The sequence below is a fragment of the Kryptolebias marmoratus genome, linkage group LG4 (genome assembly GCF_001649575.2).
Source record: "Kryptolebias marmoratus isolate JLee-2015 linkage group LG4, ASM164957v2, whole genome shotgun sequence".
NCBI lineage: Eukaryota > Metazoa > Chordata > Actinopteri > Cyprinodontiformes > Rivulidae > Kryptolebias > Kryptolebias marmoratus.
In genome coordinates, this window is record NC_051433.1 from 2,475,858 (window position 1) to 2,494,381 (window position 18,524).

An 18,524-nucleotide genomic window follows, 5' to 3' on the forward strand; every position below is an offset into this window, starting at 1 on the left:
TGGCGGATTAGTCACGCCTGTGCAGTTCTGTTATAAAACTGAATTAATACGTCTATATGACTGACTTTCACCAAGTATTTAAAGCTACTCACTGCAAACTGTGAAATCAAACCTATCAGACACCGCAGACTGTAAGAGTTTACCCAAGGAGATGCGGGTACGCATTCAATGTAAACAAAGAACTCAGCTCCTCAAGCCAAAATAGAAACATTTGTTACGAGTAATTTAATCATAATCTTACAGCTGTGTGCACTTAAGGTGTCAGAGACCAGTGTTGTGATTGGGTTTTAATTTAAAATCAAAAGTATTTCACTTTTATTGTTACTTAAAAACAAACTGAACGAGTTTCGTCACTTTAAAGCTTTAAAGTGTTCGACTGAAACGGGTAGAAAAGCTTCGATATGAAGAGCAGGACCTGCCTGGACGGCAAATCACGAGGTTTAAAGGTATCACATTTTCATGAAGCTTTTATTGAGCAGAAATATTTGGCAGTTTATTAAGAAACATTCCCGAGGCACAAACAATGCAGAAAGTCAAAACTTGGCTACTTTTAGAAGACTTGTACACAGAAAGTTTGTGTTACTTCAGGTAGAAACTGCTTTACTAAAGAAAAACAAAAGTTTCATCACAGATTTAAGACGACAACTCTTGGAAAGTATTCAAAAAGTTTAGCAGAAAAGCCCATAAAACCTCCAGCATCGAACATTTTGCTTTAAAGAAAAAGAACCAGAAGAGGAATTTATGTTTTGACGTTGACAACGGCGCTGGCCTTGATGTCTCTGAAAAAATCGCTGTCGAAGTTGACCAGGAGAGTCCTGGTTCCGCTCTTGTAGGGAACGATATTCAGCGTCACGTGAACGTCCTCCTTCAGCATCACATCCGGAAGTCTGTGGGCGACAGAAGAGCAAAAAAGTAAAACAAATCAGGCAGATTTGAGTTGCTGGTGGAGGTCTTAGAAGATTATAAGACAGACGAGCTCCATTTGATCAGGTTTGAATTAATTCTTCTTTTTATACACTGTACTGATTTAAAAAAGGAGATTTTTGTGTTTATTGTTGACACTGAAAGTCATCAAAAGCTATATAATTATATTAATTTGTGACTAATTAATTTATTTGAAGTGTTCGGGTCCTGGGAGTTTAAGGGTTCTGTTCGGTATCTTAGCTGTTCTTTTAGTTCAACCTCAGACCTTACAGACAATAAAACGCAGCGGATCTAAAAGAATCATTTGTAAATATAATTAGCCGACACGTCCAGCCTTCCTGTTGGAGATCTGATCCTGGTGCAGGTGTCAGAAACACACTCACTTGGTTATAGTCTGCCCAGACACAAGGCCGCTTCCAGAAACGGTCAGCTTGCAGTCTCTCAGTATCTGGTCCAGCGGATTACTGAAAGCCACCTCGATCGCCGTGTCTTGGTTCAGCTGGACTTCATCCGGCACCTGGAGCACAAACACACACTCATCTAACACACGTGTGTCAAACTCAAGGCCCGCGGGCCAGATCCGGCCCTCTGTAACATTTCATCCGGCCCTCCAGTCTGGTTCAGATCGAGTCTCTGATTCTTATTTTGCTTAAAAAAAACTGAAGTTTTCTCTGACAGTGACTTAGAAGCCAACAACATATAGTTTTAATTTCTGTATGATCAGGTTTTTGTCTGTTTTAATGTTAAAAGCTGAGTGAGGCGTAAGAAATGGCTGCTAATTATGAGCTTTTTGAAGTTTGATCTATTTGTCTGTGTTCATTAAAGTCTGTTTCTGTATAATCTGTAACTGGGAAAAGGTCATTGATATTTCTATATGAATAATTTGATATAATACATCTAAAACTAAGGTTAATTTATGTAATTTTTAATAAATATTGATCCTGATTGGCCCTTGGCCCCCATTGCGTCACTGGGTTTGACACCCCTGATCGTTGTATGATTATCAGACAGTTAAAACGCGCTGAAATCTTTCTTTACACATTTTCAGTTAAAGAGTTTATAAAGCACGATGAACTGTCAGCTAGTGTGGCTGGTAGTGTTTGAAAAAACCTGGGTGATGTATGATTTAATTTAAAAAAAGAGATTTTTTTGTACTGACAGTGATAGAGATTGTTGGGTCCTGCAGCACGACAACTCTCTCAGCCAGGAAGGCCTTTTTGTCGTCCTCCTGGTCGGTGATCATGGCTGAAACGTTTATGCTCTTACTTTCTGTCAGGTATTTATGGTACTTCTCTAACGGGACCTGGATCGGGATGGACAGATCTGGAAAAGGCAAAAAAAAAGTGACGAGGCTTTCAAATAAACTCTAAACCATCTGGGAAATTCTCTTCCAAAGATAAAAAAAGCAACATTTCTGAAATAAAATAAAAATAAAAGACCTTCCCCGTGCAGCAGCTTCTCCTCCATCACCTCCGTCTGGATGTTCCCGGCTGGTGTGCCGGTGTACTCCAACGCCTGGACGCTGATGTTGATAGACAGCAGCCTGGGGACGCTGCTGTTACTGCTCAGGATCAGCTTCAGCTTCACGTCCTCTCCGTTCATGGGCTCGGACACCTGCAGCACCACGGATCACCACGTAAACTCTTTGAGCTAACAGCGTCCAATCAAACCCTGACGGGTTCAGTCATAGGCAGTCAAAACGTCGGCAGAGAGACTTCGTTTTCTGAACAAACACTCAACTGCTCCGTTCTGTCAGAAAACCCCCCCAAAAGTTTCCACGCGTGTGTTTACACCGTAACGTGATCTTTATCCAGACAAAAACTGTTCCTATTAAATCAAAACAGGCAACAGGGCTGATGTCTTACCTCTTCGAAACGAGTTACGATCTCTGGTAGAATAATTGTTTCTGTTTCTTCGATTGCGTTGATGGTGATTGCAGGTTCGGTTTCACATAATGTTACCGTCGCCATCGGACAAGCACAAGCTCTCATGAGTGAGAATTTGTTGTTCAACATTGCGTCGTTGTTCAACATTGTGTCGTTGTTCAACATTGCGAAGGCTTTAGCAAAGACAGCTCTTTCTTTTGCTGAACCTGTGAGGGAATTTAAGTCAATAAAGAAGACACAATTAATTCTAATTAAACCAACAAACAAAAAGAACTTTTTACTGTCATCAGCTCAGTTGAACAACAACCCTGACAACCCTCAGGAGGAAGAGGGATTTGCAACTCGCAGCACGGTTTAAAAAGTTGGAAATCTGCACTTTGAACTGAGAAAGCTTCTGGAGTCAAAAGCAAAATGTCTTTAAATAAGAAGAAAAGAAATCCAGTTGTCTTTAAAAACTGAACCGACACAAAACAAAACATTTATTGGATTGTTCTGGATCATTAAAAAGGTTCACACACTCAGGTAGTTGTATTTATTGTGTTTTTAGTACTTAATACTGTAGGTGCTGTGATCGTATATGCTAATAAATGTGATAAATAATATCAGCAACAGTGCAGGACTCATGATTCTGGGATGTTTGTGGAGCTCACCCTCTTTGTATTTGTAGGTGTCAGTGAGATCCATCCTGGTCAACGAGCCGACGGCCTTGGTAGAGATGCACTGTCCGACATTTTTAGTGTTAGTTGAAACCTTTATCTTGTCATTATTGGACAGGATCTGACAGGACACACAGCAAAAACAAACAATCAATCAAAAGCAAGTAGAGACGAAAAACTCTGATATTAATTAGAGGAAAGGATGTTAAAACTACAAAATGCTAAAAGTCATAAAAGGCTTGCTAAAAGCTAAAAGTAGCATAAAAAGACAAAAGTGGAGCCAGTACGCTGAAGCAGATTTCAAACAGGACAATGCTTTTTTTTTTTTTAAATCAAAGCCGTCTCAATCTATTGTGATGTGGAAAATATTTGTAGTATTTAATATTTGTCCAATTATCACCCTCCGCCATGAAAGATGGGCAATCATGTAACAGATCACTCAAGATCCTTGTTTAAAACTGGCACCGGTGAAATTATAGCTCCGCCCACTAACCAGCCAGGTGATGCAGTCAGCGTTGACCTCAGCAAAGACAAAGGGGACGTCGTATTTGACAAGAATGTCTCCGTTCAGGATGGCTGAGACTGGAGCTGGACCACAGCAGAACATACCTGCAGACATTAATTCCACTTCAGACGTTCAGTTTTCTCCCTCATCTGTTCTGTATTTAAACCTGAGGAAAATCTGAGTTACTGTCTTTGAAAATAAATAAATAAATAAATAAGATTTAATTCATGCAAAAACTATGAGCTCTGTTGTTCTTCTCCCTTCTGCACCACGAGGAAGGAAACGTGCCAGGAGACAGAGGGACAAGAGGAAAAGGAAGCGTGTAGGACTGAGGGTTGGAACGACGAGCCATCAATCCAATCAGTAACGAGCATGATGTTGGATAAAGAGAGCATCAATTCCAAACTCAGCTACAATTCTGATGAAGTTTGTGAAAAATGTCAGAGAGAATGCAATGATTTTCATATCTCAAACCATTTAAAAGTCATTCTGAACTGAACAGGAGGGTTTTTACCGTCACTCTTCTCCTGTGGTGTTGGATCCAGAACCTGCCAGCCATCATATCTGCCATCTTCTGCCAGGTCAGGTCTCTTCATCCAACACTCGACCCAGACGTGGAAGTTCCTGAAAATAAAGCACGATGTTCAGATTGTGGAGATGTGCAGAGAAGGAATCAGAACCAGTTTAGGGTCTGAGTTAACCAAACATGCAGCCTGAGTGCAGAATATCATGATTTATCTAAATAACCAGCTGATTGGATCTAATCTTTACTCTGACCAATCCTGTGTCTGGACCACGCACGGGATGATGGGCGTCTGCAATCTTTGTGCTGTCTGCATATTTCTGTGAATGGGGGAAATCTTTTTATTTTTTCGCAATTTAATGAAGCAAAATGCTTGTTTTAACTGAAGACAGAAAAGGAAGGTTATAAAGCAGAAAGTAATAAAAACGTGACAGATGGATGGTTTGCACCAGATGAAAGCTTTAATGAAGCTGATCTGCAGCTCCTTTTATGAGCATCTCCAAAAGGAAGAACTTGTCACCAGATGCTGTCGTTGTGCGTCATTCCACCGTCATTGTTGTAGTAGGTGTCGATGATCAGATTCTTGTCCGTGTCGTGAGCAGACTCAAAGTTGGTGACAACACGGCAGGGGACACCAAAAACACGCATCACTGAAACCAAACACAGTTTTTATTGAAATTCTTGTTGCTCTGGATTGATTTGATGTCTACATAACACATCTGTCCACTGAGGGACGTCGTTTGTCCAATCTGAAGCTGAAGAATCAGACGTTACCTGAACACATCACGCTGGCAAACACCCAGCACTGTCCATATTTGACCGTTCTGTAGAAGGAGTCGTACCACTGTTTGAGAATGATATAACTGCTGCTCCAGCTGGTGGGCGGGACGCCGCCGCCGAAGTTACCGGACCAGTTTCCCTGCAGGACCCCGAAAGGGTTGTCGCTGCTGTGAATCTGGAAGAGAAAATAAGTCAGAGTTCTGATTTTGCAAATGTCACCCCGGTTTACAAACAGAGTTTTTATATGAACCATGAAGAGTTTGTCCTACCATGTTGGTGATCACACGGCTGACGTAGATGGGGTTACAGCGAGCAGAAACGTCATCAGCCGGGTCACGCTTGTGTTTGATGCTGAGGTCGAGGATCTTCAAACTCATTTTCAACATGTCCTCCTCAAACTGGACAGGAGGACAGAGAGAGAGAGAGAGGCTGTTCTTAGGGAGGCATTTTACTCATGGAAATATGGTCAAATTACCCAGCAGGTTCATCTGCACAACTTCAAAATGAAGTTCTTCAAACTATAATGAGGTCCTCAGAGGTCCAGCACAGGTTGAAGGACTGGGACGGTTTGGACATGTGCAGAGAAGGGACAGAAGGATGTTAGAGACAAAGAGGACAGATATGGATGCAGTTAGAGAGGACATGGAGGACAGAAGACAGAGTTAGATGGATGGATATTTAGTTTTCAAAGGAAATATATAGAGTTTAAACTTCAATATTAAATAGGCAGTGATCACGCAGTTTCTTCTCGAAGATGTTTCTGTGTCCTCATACCTGTCCAAAGTCCCAGTCCATTGGAGAGATGCGAGTATTTGCTCCTCTGTAGACTATCCCACGTTCATTCATCACATATTCTTGTCTCTCATTGTCGTCAGGCAGAAACACCCAGTCGTCTACAGAGGAACAGAAACACATAAACAACTGACAGACATCAACAAACCTAACCGATCCCTTTTTATTCAAATCCTAATACTGTTGTTGAGTTTACAAGATTCTACGTTGCTTTATGGCCATCAGAAATGAAATGATTGGGAAAGACTCCTTTGATCTACAAACTGGGATTACTTTGACTGCTGTCTACTGCATGCAAGATGCTGACCATTCATAAACACTCCACACAACCACACTTCTGTGGATGGATGGGCTCAAACGTTGGACACGGAGGGACAAACCACCGACCTACCAGGACACCAGGGGTTGAAGAGCACCGACAGCTCTGCCAGCACCTTTTCCTCCTCCTTGAGTTTTGCAGACAGCTTGTAGTTGCCTATGGGGGTGTCAGGTGGGGGTGTGATGGTCAGAGCCAACACTCCGGTTTCAGGGGAAGAGCTCTTCTGAAGCTCTGCCTTCCAGACGGCCTTAGCAGAAGCTGAACGGATCACTTTGTCTGGAACACCAAAGAGCGACATCGTCCCCTGGTCCTCAGATGGATAACTTCCTGTAAACAGGAGCAACTAAAGGAGTCAGACAGCGATACTCTTCTTACAGCCATTCGTTGCTTTTTCCTGGATGTTTGAACCTTTTATAGGTTAATCTGACAAATCTAGAACATGAACGGGGCTGTTTTGGTTCGACGCAGACGATTTGAAAGATTTAATTTAAAAACGGGTCAACCTGTCAAGGCAGTCATGGTGAGCTGATCTTGGTCCGGGTTGAAAGGTCGGCCCAGTTTAAGGGTCAGGTTGAAGGACTGGCCTCGCCTCACAATCAGCTGAGAGAAGGAGATGTCACTGGTGCGGTGCTCCTTGTTGTTGGTCTCGCTGTGGAGGTCCACCTCCTTAAACACTGTCAGAAGTAAAAGATGTAAAGACACGTGAAAAAACTGTAACTTTCCAACAGTTACACGTTACATTCAGAACTTAGGGGAACAGCTTCATCAATATGAGATAAATCAAATATAAACTTGTGTTTAACAGCAGGTTATTCCTGCAGTATTTGGATCTGATTATTTGAAGAAGTACCATTATTATTTATTAAAAAGTGGGTGAGAATTTAGCTTTTTTCTCAGTGACAGAAGCAGGGGCATGTTTGAAACGATGTGTTGCTCCGTGACTCTGTTTGAGTCACGCCCTGCTGTGGAGTCGGAAATATTTTCACAGATCAGCTGCTTTTAACGAAACAACCCGCTTGTATTTTTTAAAACACAGAATAAACGTCCAGTGGTTTTGATTTTTAAAAACCTCTGTTTTGGATTTGCAATGAGAACCTGATGTCAAAAAATTGTTTGCAATTTTTAGGTTAAAATAATAAAATAACAGTAGTGGTCATGCACCTCCCCAGTGTGAGAACCACTTCTTTAATGAGACGTGTAAGAAAATATAAAGCTTTAATAGTTTTGAGACAAAAATTGAACAGTTTTATTGAGTTCTGTTACTCTTATCGACGCTTGCAGAACCACTATGTGTTTAAAACTAATCCTTTAAGTTTGAACTGGGGCTGCTTGGAATTACAAAACTGTTTGCAACTATTTAACTTAACATAATTTAACATCATCGAACTGAAGAGTTGTCTTCAGTTAATAAAATAAAAGAATTAGCTGGACTCCTGCCTGATTCTGTTGCACTGATTAAAAAGCAAACTTCATATATTTACATGTCAGTTTAGACTCTTTAATAATAAAAAGAATAAAAGTTACCTCCATTATTGTTGTAATTGGTCATGTTGAGGCTCTGTTGAACTTTCCCTTTTATGCCAACTTCAGGTGCTCCTGCAGAGACTGAGCAGCGCTCTGACAGGTGAATCTCCACAGGTGAGTTTTAAAGTCCTCGTCACACACCCAGCCTCATACTCCAAATTCCATAGTTTAATAATTACAGGACGTCAGATTTAATTCAAAGCTTTACTGAAAAGTTCTTCCAGTACAGAATCTTTCATTTCCTTCACTTGAATCAAGTTAAAAACTCAGAGAGCTCAAACCTCCACCGAGGCCGCGCGTGACCCGGATCAGAACCAGAATCTAATCCAACATTTCCTGAACGTTTCATCATTTTTTACCTGATCTTTGCAGACAGACAGACAGGCTCAACCAGAAACTAAAGGCTCACATGTAGTTAGAGCACGGGCTGATCAGTGACCTTTGACCTTTAATCCACAGATTTCATCACTTTTAAATTAAAATTCTTTTATTTGTTCTCTGCTTGACCCCTACACGCCATCAGCTGCTCTAAGATCAGCTGACCAGATGCTTCTGACGTCCTGAAGACATTTTATAAACCCAGAGGAGACGAGTCCTGCAGTTCTGGAATGAGCTGCAGGTCAGACAGGCTCCATCTCTGGATGTTTTTAAAACCTGTTTATTGTCTGAGTCTTAATCTGCAGCTCCCTTTTAGTTGCCATTTCATTTCTTTTCTCTTTTACTTTGTTCAGTACAGCACTTTGGTCAGCTGTTGTTGTTTTTAAGTGCTTTAGAAATAAAACTGGATGGTACGGTATCACCTGTTCCATGTTTGACCTTTTCTGAATATTTCTTTTTGTGTAATAAACCGAAAACATAACCTCTGTGGGAGAATTAAAAAGGTTTTTAATAATCCAGAAGAAAAATATGATTTGTTCAGTTCTTTGGACCCGTCTGCAGCTGCTTTTTCCTGTTCTCGTACCCAAAATGTTCTTCTTCTGTAACCTTTGGGAGATGCCTGAAGGATCTGTTCTTGGCCCACTGCCATCTACTTGATACCCACATGGATTAATGAATCTGTTGGTACCCGTCCAGAATGAACAAACAACACCTGATGTGACAGGAGCCAAAAAGCTTGTTGTGTCTTATCATTTACAGAAAACACACGTTTTAATGAATTCCACTCAGGATTTTTTGTGTTTTCCTCCACAGAGCCCATCAGGATTCAAAGTGTGATAAGAGCTTGAGCTTAGAGTTTAGCTTGAATTGTTTCTTTGGCTCTTTTTCTACAATCCGTCTGATCAACCTGGGGTCACGTCCTCTTAGGTCCTCATCCTCAGAGGTTGGCTGATATCCCATAAACCTTCTATCTTTAATAATTCTGTCAGCTAAGATCAGGAGAACATGAAGCTGCTTGGAGACGGTTTTGGAACGTCTATAATCTTCTTTCTGAGCTCTCAAACTACTTGAAGGCACCTGCAGTATCGCAAAGATTATTGGTCTCTTTAAACTAATCTGTCCGTATTATTTTAGCATCTCTTTGCAAAATAAACATTTTGTTTCCTCTGTCATATCAAAGATATGCATATATACATGAAACAATGAGCCCCTTTTCAGCAGAAATAAAGCCTGGTCTCAGTGAGCTGTTAGGGATTTATAAACTCATCTCTCTGTGTTTGTTGCTGAGTTTAGTTTTTCTCTGATAATCTGCTGATAACATCCATTAAGTTAGAAATAATCTGCAGATTCTTCCCTAAATTGTAAAACCCACTCAGCTGTTCTTGGGCTCTGAAAAATCTGAGCGAACCTTTTAAGTTGGAAATCTGGAAATCTGTGAACCTGCTGTGAGTAAAAGGTGAGCTGTCACAACGATCTGCTCCTCCTGGTTTTTCTTCCTGTTTGGTTACATTTTAAACTGTGAGAAAATTCCACTTTTAATTAAAACTTGTTGACAGATTGTCACTCAGTTTGGCTTGATGGATGAATTCACTGTGAAATGTTTGTTGAAGAGTGAACGGAAGATCATGAGTCATTTCATGTGTTGTACATGTAGGCACACACACACACATATCAATCAGTCCCGACAGCACAGAGACATTAGCCGTCCTGTGCGATGAGATCTTTGGCTTTCTGTAGGTTGTGGTCGACGGCTCCGTCTAAGAACTGGACCCAGGTCAGTTCGGATTCTCCACACACGTGACTGAACCTGGAAGAGTGAAAAACAAGCAGAAATACCCACTTTAAATAAAAACGAAACATAAAGAACAGTTGAACTTTTAGGATTTCTGTTTGCGGAGTTCAAATTTTACAGAATTGTTGTGTTTAAACTAAAATTTAAAGAAGTGTGTAAACGACGGCTTTTACTACAAAACATTATAAGATCGGCTCCAACTAACTGATCATTTATTGATGACAAATCAACCCAATCCTAACATTTAATCAAAGTAGTTTAAACCCAGGTCCAAACATTAACTCTGTTAGGACACAGGAAAGGGTTAATATGAATGAAAACATGACTTAAATCTGCTGAGGGGCCGAGTTTTTATCAGAAACTTTAAAAACTGACAATAACTCTAAGATGAAGTTAATGTTGGGACGGTAACCTTACTGAGCTGAAGTTGTCTTTGGGTCAGTAAACTCAAGAAGTTACTGGTAAAGGCTGGAGATAATGTTTGTTGGGAAGGTAAGAAGAAGGGGAAGTTTTGGGCTTGAACATTTTGGAGCTGTTCTTTTACGGCTCTCTGAACTGTTTAAAACCACCTGACATGTTGAGGTAAGAGTTCAACCAGACAGGAAAAACTCCTCTTCTCATTTACTGTGCATCTCTGACGGAGCAGCAGAAACGCCTTCAGCAACATTCGACTCTGACATTCCATGACTTTTCTAACAGACGAAAACCTGTTTCACAGCTGGTCTTCATCATGGCTGAGGAATAAGGACAATTCTCAGCACTGTCCCATTACTCAGAGTTTATTTAAAAGATGTGTTGAAATTAAATTTCAGTAACACACCCAGTAAGCTGTGTTTCTTCATGACTGACCAGTATATGTGGTAAAACAATCATCTCTAACTGGTTGTCTCCAAACGGTAAACAGTTGTAGATGAACCTTAAACCTTAAAATCTGTCCTGTGGTTCATGACATGTTTTGGTAACAGACACACAAACACACAAAGAGGTAAAAACCTGATCATTCATCTTTGCCTTTCAGCAACAGGCCATAAATAATATTTTTAAAAAAAGGTTTGATTTGAGCAAAAGGTAAATCAGTCTAACCTGATCATTTCCAGAAGTTTCTTTAAAAGTGCTGCCAATTTACACACCTGTAAAGAAAGAAACACAAGCTTTAACTTGTTGTGTACTTGTTGTGTACATGTGTAAAAACCTCAGAAAGTATTCAGAAGTCTGCTCTGTCAGACGTGAAACTGTTTGGAAAGACTTAAAGTATTTAAATGCATTAAATGTAAAGTTTTCTTGAACTTCAAGGCTCTTTGTTTCTTGGCCTGACGTGAAACGTTTTAACCTCCAACCAAACAGAACCTGAAACTTTGTTCTGTTTAATGTGTCCCAGATTCTTGGCATTTCTTCTCTGTTAAGTATTAATAATGTCAGAAGGTTTTCTTTGCATTCACTGATCTGTATCAGTGTGAGGAGCAGAGCTTATATTGGATCAGCCGGCCGCGCCCTCACGCTGCATCTCTGAGTGGCACCAGGTACGAAGCAACATCTTCACTGGCCTTCTTGAAGATGTTCCTGAAGTTACAGAGAAAGGCTGGGGAAGTCGTCCTCAGGGTGATGAAACTGTTGTTGGGAACATTTTTTACATTTCCACAGAGGGCCTGGTGAATTTTTGAAGTTACTGAGAAACGCAGGTGAACAACTTCCACCCCCGGAATAATTCCTACTGCACAATGAACGCATGACTCATCACGTGCTTTGCACTGGTTCTTTTTCCAAAATCAAGCTCCTGGACATGCAGACTGATTCTACAACCATCTGTGAAAGAATGGGTCGCTCTCAGGAGCTCAGTGGATGGGATGCCACCTGAGCAGTAAGTCCAGTCAGGACATTTCCTCTACAATCAGCTGTTAGTGGTTTTATAACAAAGTCGAAACGATTGGGAACGACAGTAACTCGATCATGTAAAACCACAGAATGGGTTCAGAGGTCACCAACGTTCTGCAGGCCTCCAGACTCCATGACGCCTTCAGATCAGCTCAGGAACAGAGGAGAGAGCCTCATGGGTTTCCATGGCAACAGCTGATCCAAGCCTTCCATCACCGAGAGCGAAGTGTCGGACGCTGTGGAGTAAAGACCGCCCCACTGGACTCTAGAGCAGTGGAGACGTGTCCTCTGGAGGGACGAGTCTGGGTTCGGCCGCTGCCAGGAGAACGGTTCTGGTCTGACTGCGCTGAGCCGAGTGTAAAGTTCGGTGGAGGGAGGATCATGGTGTGGGCTTGTTCTGCTTAGGTCCAGAGAAAGGAACTCTTAATGCTTCAGCATCAGAGACGTTTTGGACAAGTCATACAGTTTGGGGACGGCCCCTTCCTGATCCAACATGGCTGCACACCAGAGCACAAAGCAAGGTCCATAAAGACCTGGATGAGGAAGAACTTCCTGACCTCGACCTGACAGAACACCTTCGAGCTGAATCAGAGCCAGGCCTCCTGTCCAACATCAGGGTCTGAACTTCTGGAAGAATGGTCCAAAACTCCCATAAACTCTCCTAAACGTGTGGAAAACCTTCCCAGAAGAGCTGAAGCTGTTATAGAAGCAGAGTGGGCCAACATGTGTGTGAAGGGAGGCGAGTGAATACTTTTGGTAATATAGAGTAATTACACACCCCCTTTTTGCAAACGCAGTTACAGAAAAATGTGGTTGTGCATTCAAGCAAATCCGGTCCACTGAAAACCCCCTGAAGCGTTGAGTTTGTAAAACACCTTTCACTTACGGAGGGTTAACATTTCAATGGTAGCTCTGACCGAGCATCAGCGACCTGTCACTCTGCAAACCCATCAAACTTTCCAACAGCCATACCTCTGTTTTATAGTTTGTCATTATGATTGAGGAATGAAAAAAAATCCTTAACACCATCCCAGTGTTCAGAGTATTAGCCTCCAAGCAAACAGAACCTGAAACTTTGTTCTGTTTAAAATGTCCCAGATGCTCGGCATTTCTTCGCTGTTAAGTATTAATAATGTCAGCAGGTTTTCTTTGCATTCAGAGCAGACCATGATACCGTCAGAGTTTATACTGGATCAGCCGGCCTCGCCCTCATGCTGCATTTCTGAGTGTCACCAGGTATGAAGAAGAGTTACAAACACAAAGAAGGACCTTGGAATGTCTTTGTGCTGCCAAATGGGATTATATCCATTCTGTTTACAGAGATATCAATCATGAAATGTACTCTAAAAACATAAAATTACACTTTGCATTCCTCAACCTTTCTTCAGGTCTCAGTTACTGAGTGAATTTAAAAAAACTCCAGTTTCATCTCCTCTCCCTTTGGTCAGGGTTTCTGATTTTAACTGAATTTATTTTACTTTAACTAATATTAAAAGTACTCAATGCAATGTCAGAAAGGCCGGTCCGAAAGAAAATTAGTGAACGGCTCCCAACGCTGAAATGACTGATGATATGTCATTAATGGTGACATCCTTTAAAGAGCCGTTTGGGAAGGAGAAGTCTGATCATTCTGAAGTATTAGTTCTTATTTACACTCACATTTGTTCAGTTAAGGATGCAGACAGAAGTGCTTTGTTTACATTGAGTGCACACCCACATTTCAAGACTGCATTTCAACACATCTGTAAAACTACTGGAGTTAACTCTTCAGGATAAACTTTGTTATGTTTGATTTCATAGTTTGGAATAAGAAGCTTAAAATAACACTGAAGTCTACTATACGGGGGAAATAAACCAACAGTAAATGGTCTTTTTTAATCACTCTAATTGTGCTGATTATTTAAACGCCCCTTCTTCCTGATGGCATGTAATCATCTACACAACGACCTGCTGTAAAATGTTGTCATTTGAATGAGCCTTACAACAAAGAGCTCTCAGGTCAAAGGTTGCAGCAGCGGTTTAAACATTTAGCCACAGGCTGTTCTTCGGCTACTCTTAAATCAACAGTGATCGAAGCTCATCTCACATTGTTTTCTACGCCGCTGTAGTCCATGGGTGGGTAGAGACAGAGGGCCAGATCATCAATGCTGAGGAAAAAACAACCAGAGGAATAAAGTTACTTTCATTTGAACCATTTGAAAGCTGCATGTAACATTTACAGCTCCTCTGTTAGATTAGCAGAAGCCAGTAAATGAAACTTGCTTCTTTTTATTGCTCAACATTCGCAGAATCCTCTGCATGCGAGCGTTTACCCGGGGCTGATTTTCACGCTGATGTCCGCCAGGTCGTCGAGCTGGGCCACGTTCTGAGCTTCCCTGAAGTCTCCGTTGGCTTTGACGGCTGGCGTGAGTTTGCGCAGACACGCCGCCGCTGCTTTCATCAGCCCCTGGCACGGACCTATCACGCGCCGGTCCTTCTCGGACCAGTAGGTGTCCTGGTTGCCCCGAGGATTGTCGCCATCCTGGTCGTCATCGAGGACGTCATTAAACGGGTCCTGGGCCTCGGATAACGCCTGTGTGGGTTCAACATCGAATATTTACAGATACGACGCTTATTCACTGAAAATATAAAGATGACTTGTTTAAAAATAATCTGTTTCTGCTATAATAGTAACCATAAAATGTGTTCAAATAATCCCACAAGGAGACCAGAAAGCAGATCTAAATTAGCAACAAAAATCTGCTTTTCTGTTAAATTAATGCCAGGTTCTCTTATTCCCAGAGATAAATAAAAATCACAGCAATTATAAAAGAAAAGAAATTAAATAACCAGAAAGTGTCTGAATGTTTACCTGATCAATTTCCTCTATCGCATCTTTTACAACTCCGATCTGAGCTGTCAGAACCACCAGCAGAGCTGCCTTATTATCTGTGAAACAAACAAGTGTTTCCATTTAAAGGTTTCCACGACTCCTGAGAGCAGATAGAATAATTCATGGGATTCATGGGTGACATGAATGGATGTAATAAATGCAGAATGTGGTTTCAAACGTTGATGAAACGGACTTTTAAATGTAAATAAACAGACATAACTGCAGTGTTATAAGTGAATAAAGAGTTCACTAAAGTAAAAGTAAAGCAGTGAAAGTGGAAGTGTTGAGCGAGAGCCTGACAGCTTTGATTTTGTCTGAATCTTGTTTCACCTCGCGGTAGCTGGACGAACCGGTCACAGGCAGACCAGACTCCTCCGGTTGATGTCAGCTGTTCCTGGGTCAGACTGGATGACACCAACAGGAAGGAGCCATAAAACAGAACATATACAAGGGAAATATTCAGCAAGTTGTTTTCTTTATTTTGTTAAAAACAGAACAATGTTAGTCATTCTGTAAACCAAGCCTCCCAACTGTTGTTTCATATCTTTATCTAGAAGACTACTGAAGTCTGAAATAAATATGAGGTTTTAAGAATATGTAAATTACAAAATAATAATTGATTTCCCAGTTTCACTCTGTGTTTGTGTGATTTCTGTGTGCACCTCTGTAGTGGGGAGCTGAGTATGACCTCCAGCAGCTGAATGACCCCCTCCAGGACCTCGACTGTGGCGTCTCTGACCTGTCGACGCAGAACCACCCCTGAGACACGGAGAGGACACAAAACACCGGGTCAAGCTTCAGAAACTTACATCAGCTTTTTACTAACTCATCTGAAGCAGCTGATGAGCTCTTTGCAACTAATTTGTCTTTTTTTTCTAAAGCAGTTTAGAAATACTGCAGACTTTTCTTCTGACATGGAAACAAGGCACAGCCTATTTATAAACCTGGGAAGTTAGAAACAGTTATTAAGGTTTACCTTGACTCTTGGGCAGCCAGTAATACACTGTGGACAAAGTCAGGACGCTCTTCAAGATGGACTCCGACAACGTCTCTCCATCCTGCACAGATACACACAGATACGTGCTTCAAGTGACGGCTCTGATAATCATTTGGTAAAAACCTTTGTAGCTCTAATAAGACCAAAACATTTGGATGCTTTACAAGCTCAGTTTATAAATCATTTCATAAACATAGATTATGAGAAGAAGATTATTAACATTTATTAAGTCAAATGAACTGTATTAGTTGAAGATTTTATTTCTCTTCGAGTTCATTAACGTCTTGTGAGCCTAGCTTAAATGAATGACATTAAGCTGTGTATGATTTCAAGTTAATTCATGCAAACAAAAACACAAACTGACCTGTAAGGATGGCAGTGGGGGTCTGGAAAAAGCCAGGCTGAGTTTAGTGGCTTCCTGAGACACTGCCTTCACCGCCTGGTCTGAGGACAGACAAGAGTTAATATTTTCACTCTGATCAATAGATTTAAAATGGTAACTTCATTTTATAGTGCTTTAATGTCAAACTGAATAAAATAAGACCATGATTGGGATGTAATTTAACAGAGTCAAATGTGACAAAGTCTTCATTTAAATGTAAGCTTATGCAGAAAAAGAAAACAAAGCTAAGCAAATACAAAAAAGCCGCCTGGACAGATAATCTAGGATTCTTTGCAGTGATTGATTTAAATAAACAAGTGTTCAAATTTATGACTGGTACTGTATATAAATACACAGAGTGAACAAAGAAGAAGTCACTAACATTGTCGGTTTTCAGGCACAGAAAGGAGTGTGACGTTTGATATGAAATTTTGCAAAACTACATTAAAATAAAAGCAGGAACAACATGTTTATTGCTTCATGGTCACTCAGCGTAAAAGTAAAGAAGCTGGAAATGTGGCAGGAGGAGGAAAAATCCAAAAATACTCAACTCAAAGTGTCCCAGAAGTTGGAGAGGTTGAATGCTCCATCCGATTCATTCGATTCTCCGTCTACACAGGAAACAAGTCAAGAAAATGTTCCAATAAATTTAAATTTAGAGACAAACCAAGCTCAAAGTGAAAGAATGCCTAAACTTTATATCCATCATGGCTTATTTTATACATTTCTTAAAAGCACCGTCTTTCCTGAAGTTAATTAACAACAAAATCTGTGTCATTAATGACTGTTTCTTCTGTGTTAGTTTCACTTATTAGTTTATAAAAATCAGCAAAGGTCACAGTTAGAGGGTTTTCAGTGTCTGTGATATTTTACAGGTAAATCTATATAGTCTGTTTTCTAACAGAATCTGCAGCTGGTGTAAAATTCTGACTTTTGTTGACAAATTTAGGTGTTTTGAATTTTGTAAGGTTATTTTTATTTACCTAGCCTGCAAGATGTAGAAGATTTAGGGACAAAACTGGAACTGAGCAAACTTCCTACATTTAAACAAATAAATAAAACGCAAAGATAATGGTGTTTCTTTTAACCAGTAAGTTGACCATAGACATATTATTTTTTATTTCCTCACATGTCGATGAAGTCGACAGAATATTTTAATAAACACCGGCTCATGCTAACGTTATCGCTAGCTTGTTAGCATGTAGCTGTAACTGTTTACATTTCAGCGCCACAAATATGACATATTTACCTCTGACTCGATCTCTGATACACTGAATGGAGTTCAGCACATTCCGTAAAGGCACAGACAGATTTCCATCGCTGTTGTCAGCACTCATGGCACCCAAATTAGGAGAATTAAGAGAAAAGATGGCCAGGCAGCGATAACGCGCGTGTTGTGGAACTATTGAAGGATGGAACGTTGATCCGGGGATGATTATAAATGAAACAATCGCGGGGCCGAACACATATCGACGCGACACCGGAAATGATCAAATACAGTAAGTAATGGATAAAAAAACACATTAATAATATAAAATATGTAGTAAATTTCACCTTAAAGTCGGCGGACTTTTTGTTTGCTTTGTTTGTGTAACATTTTTACACTTACCTAATGATGTGGATTCCAAAAAAAATCACTTTAAATGAACTTTAAAAATATCTAAATAGTATTTTTATTGGAAAACACTGTATATAAAAATAATCTAAAATAATTTTATGCATAATTGGTAATGTGTATTTCCTGAACTTAAATGTTTCCCATTGTTTAAAACATTTACAGTCAAAATTAATATTGAAACTAACAACACTAACAACATATTTGGTAAATATAGACTTTAATACTCCAAGGTTTTTGTGTTGTTTCAAAGGACTCTAGGGTTAGGAGTGTTAAAGCCTCTTTTAGGCAGCCTCAATTCTGTTGGTGGTGCTGTATTTAGTTTCATCACAAGGTGGCAGTAAGGGTCTCTCTACTCTGAGTAGGAGAGAGAAATATCCTGATATTTGATCCTGATATGTGCATCAAAATGAGTTTGAAAATTCTTTCATTAGGTGACACTTCTGTAGTGATGTAAAAACTCAGTATAACTGTTTAGATGCTGGTTAAACAGTTTGCTTACCACTACAATATTTTTATTAAACCAATGTTTAAAAAGATGATCATTTTAGGGGAGTTTCGTCACTTCTTTCAGGGCCTTCATGTCACAACCACCCATGTTTAGTCAAAGCCACTTATGGGATTATTTTTCATGAGAACTTTGGACACTTTAGGTCACCTAATATTTTATCTAGTTCATTTTAAAAGTGAAACTTCATCATGAAACC

The 18,524-nt window shown here is 40.4% G+C and overlaps 2 protein-coding genes across 2 annotated transcripts; both read right to left on the reverse strand.

Moving 5' to 3' along the window:
* Positions 1-449: 449 nt before the first annotated feature.
* Positions 450-8,049, reverse strand: LOC108243650 (protein-glutamine gamma-glutamyltransferase E-like). The gene is made up of 15 exons (XM_017429247.3): positions 7,910-8,049; positions 6,889-7,059; positions 6,458-6,712; positions 6,049-6,167; positions 5,544-5,672; positions 5,269-5,449; positions 5,015-5,144; positions 4,486-4,595; positions 3,960-4,075; positions 3,461-3,587; positions 2,790-3,016; positions 2,364-2,538; positions 2,084-2,247; positions 1,308-1,441; positions 450-887 (listed from the first exon to the last, which is right to left on the reverse strand). Exons 1-15 carry the CDS (start codon positions 7,932-7,934, stop codon positions 740-742), a joined length of 2,211 nt encoding a protein of 736 aa, XP_017284736.1. The 5' UTR covers positions 7,935-8,049; the 3' UTR covers positions 450-739.
* A 723-nt stretch (positions 8,050-8,772) lies between these two features.
* On the reverse strand, positions 8,773-17,626 carry ccndbp1 (cyclin D-type binding-protein 1). The gene is made up of 11 exons (XM_017429249.3): positions 17,452-17,626; positions 16,754-16,813; positions 16,185-16,264; positions 15,800-15,881; positions 15,486-15,582; positions 15,154-15,227; positions 14,803-14,879; positions 14,264-14,523; positions 14,038-14,098; positions 11,163-11,209; positions 8,773-10,094 (listed from the first exon to the last, which is right to left on the reverse strand). Exons 1-11 carry the CDS (start codon positions 17,537-17,539, stop codon positions 9,986-9,988), a joined length of 1,035 nt encoding a protein of 344 aa, XP_017284738.1. The 5' UTR covers positions 17,540-17,626; the 3' UTR covers positions 8,773-9,985.
* Between the last annotated feature and the right edge of the window lie 898 nt (positions 17,627-18,524).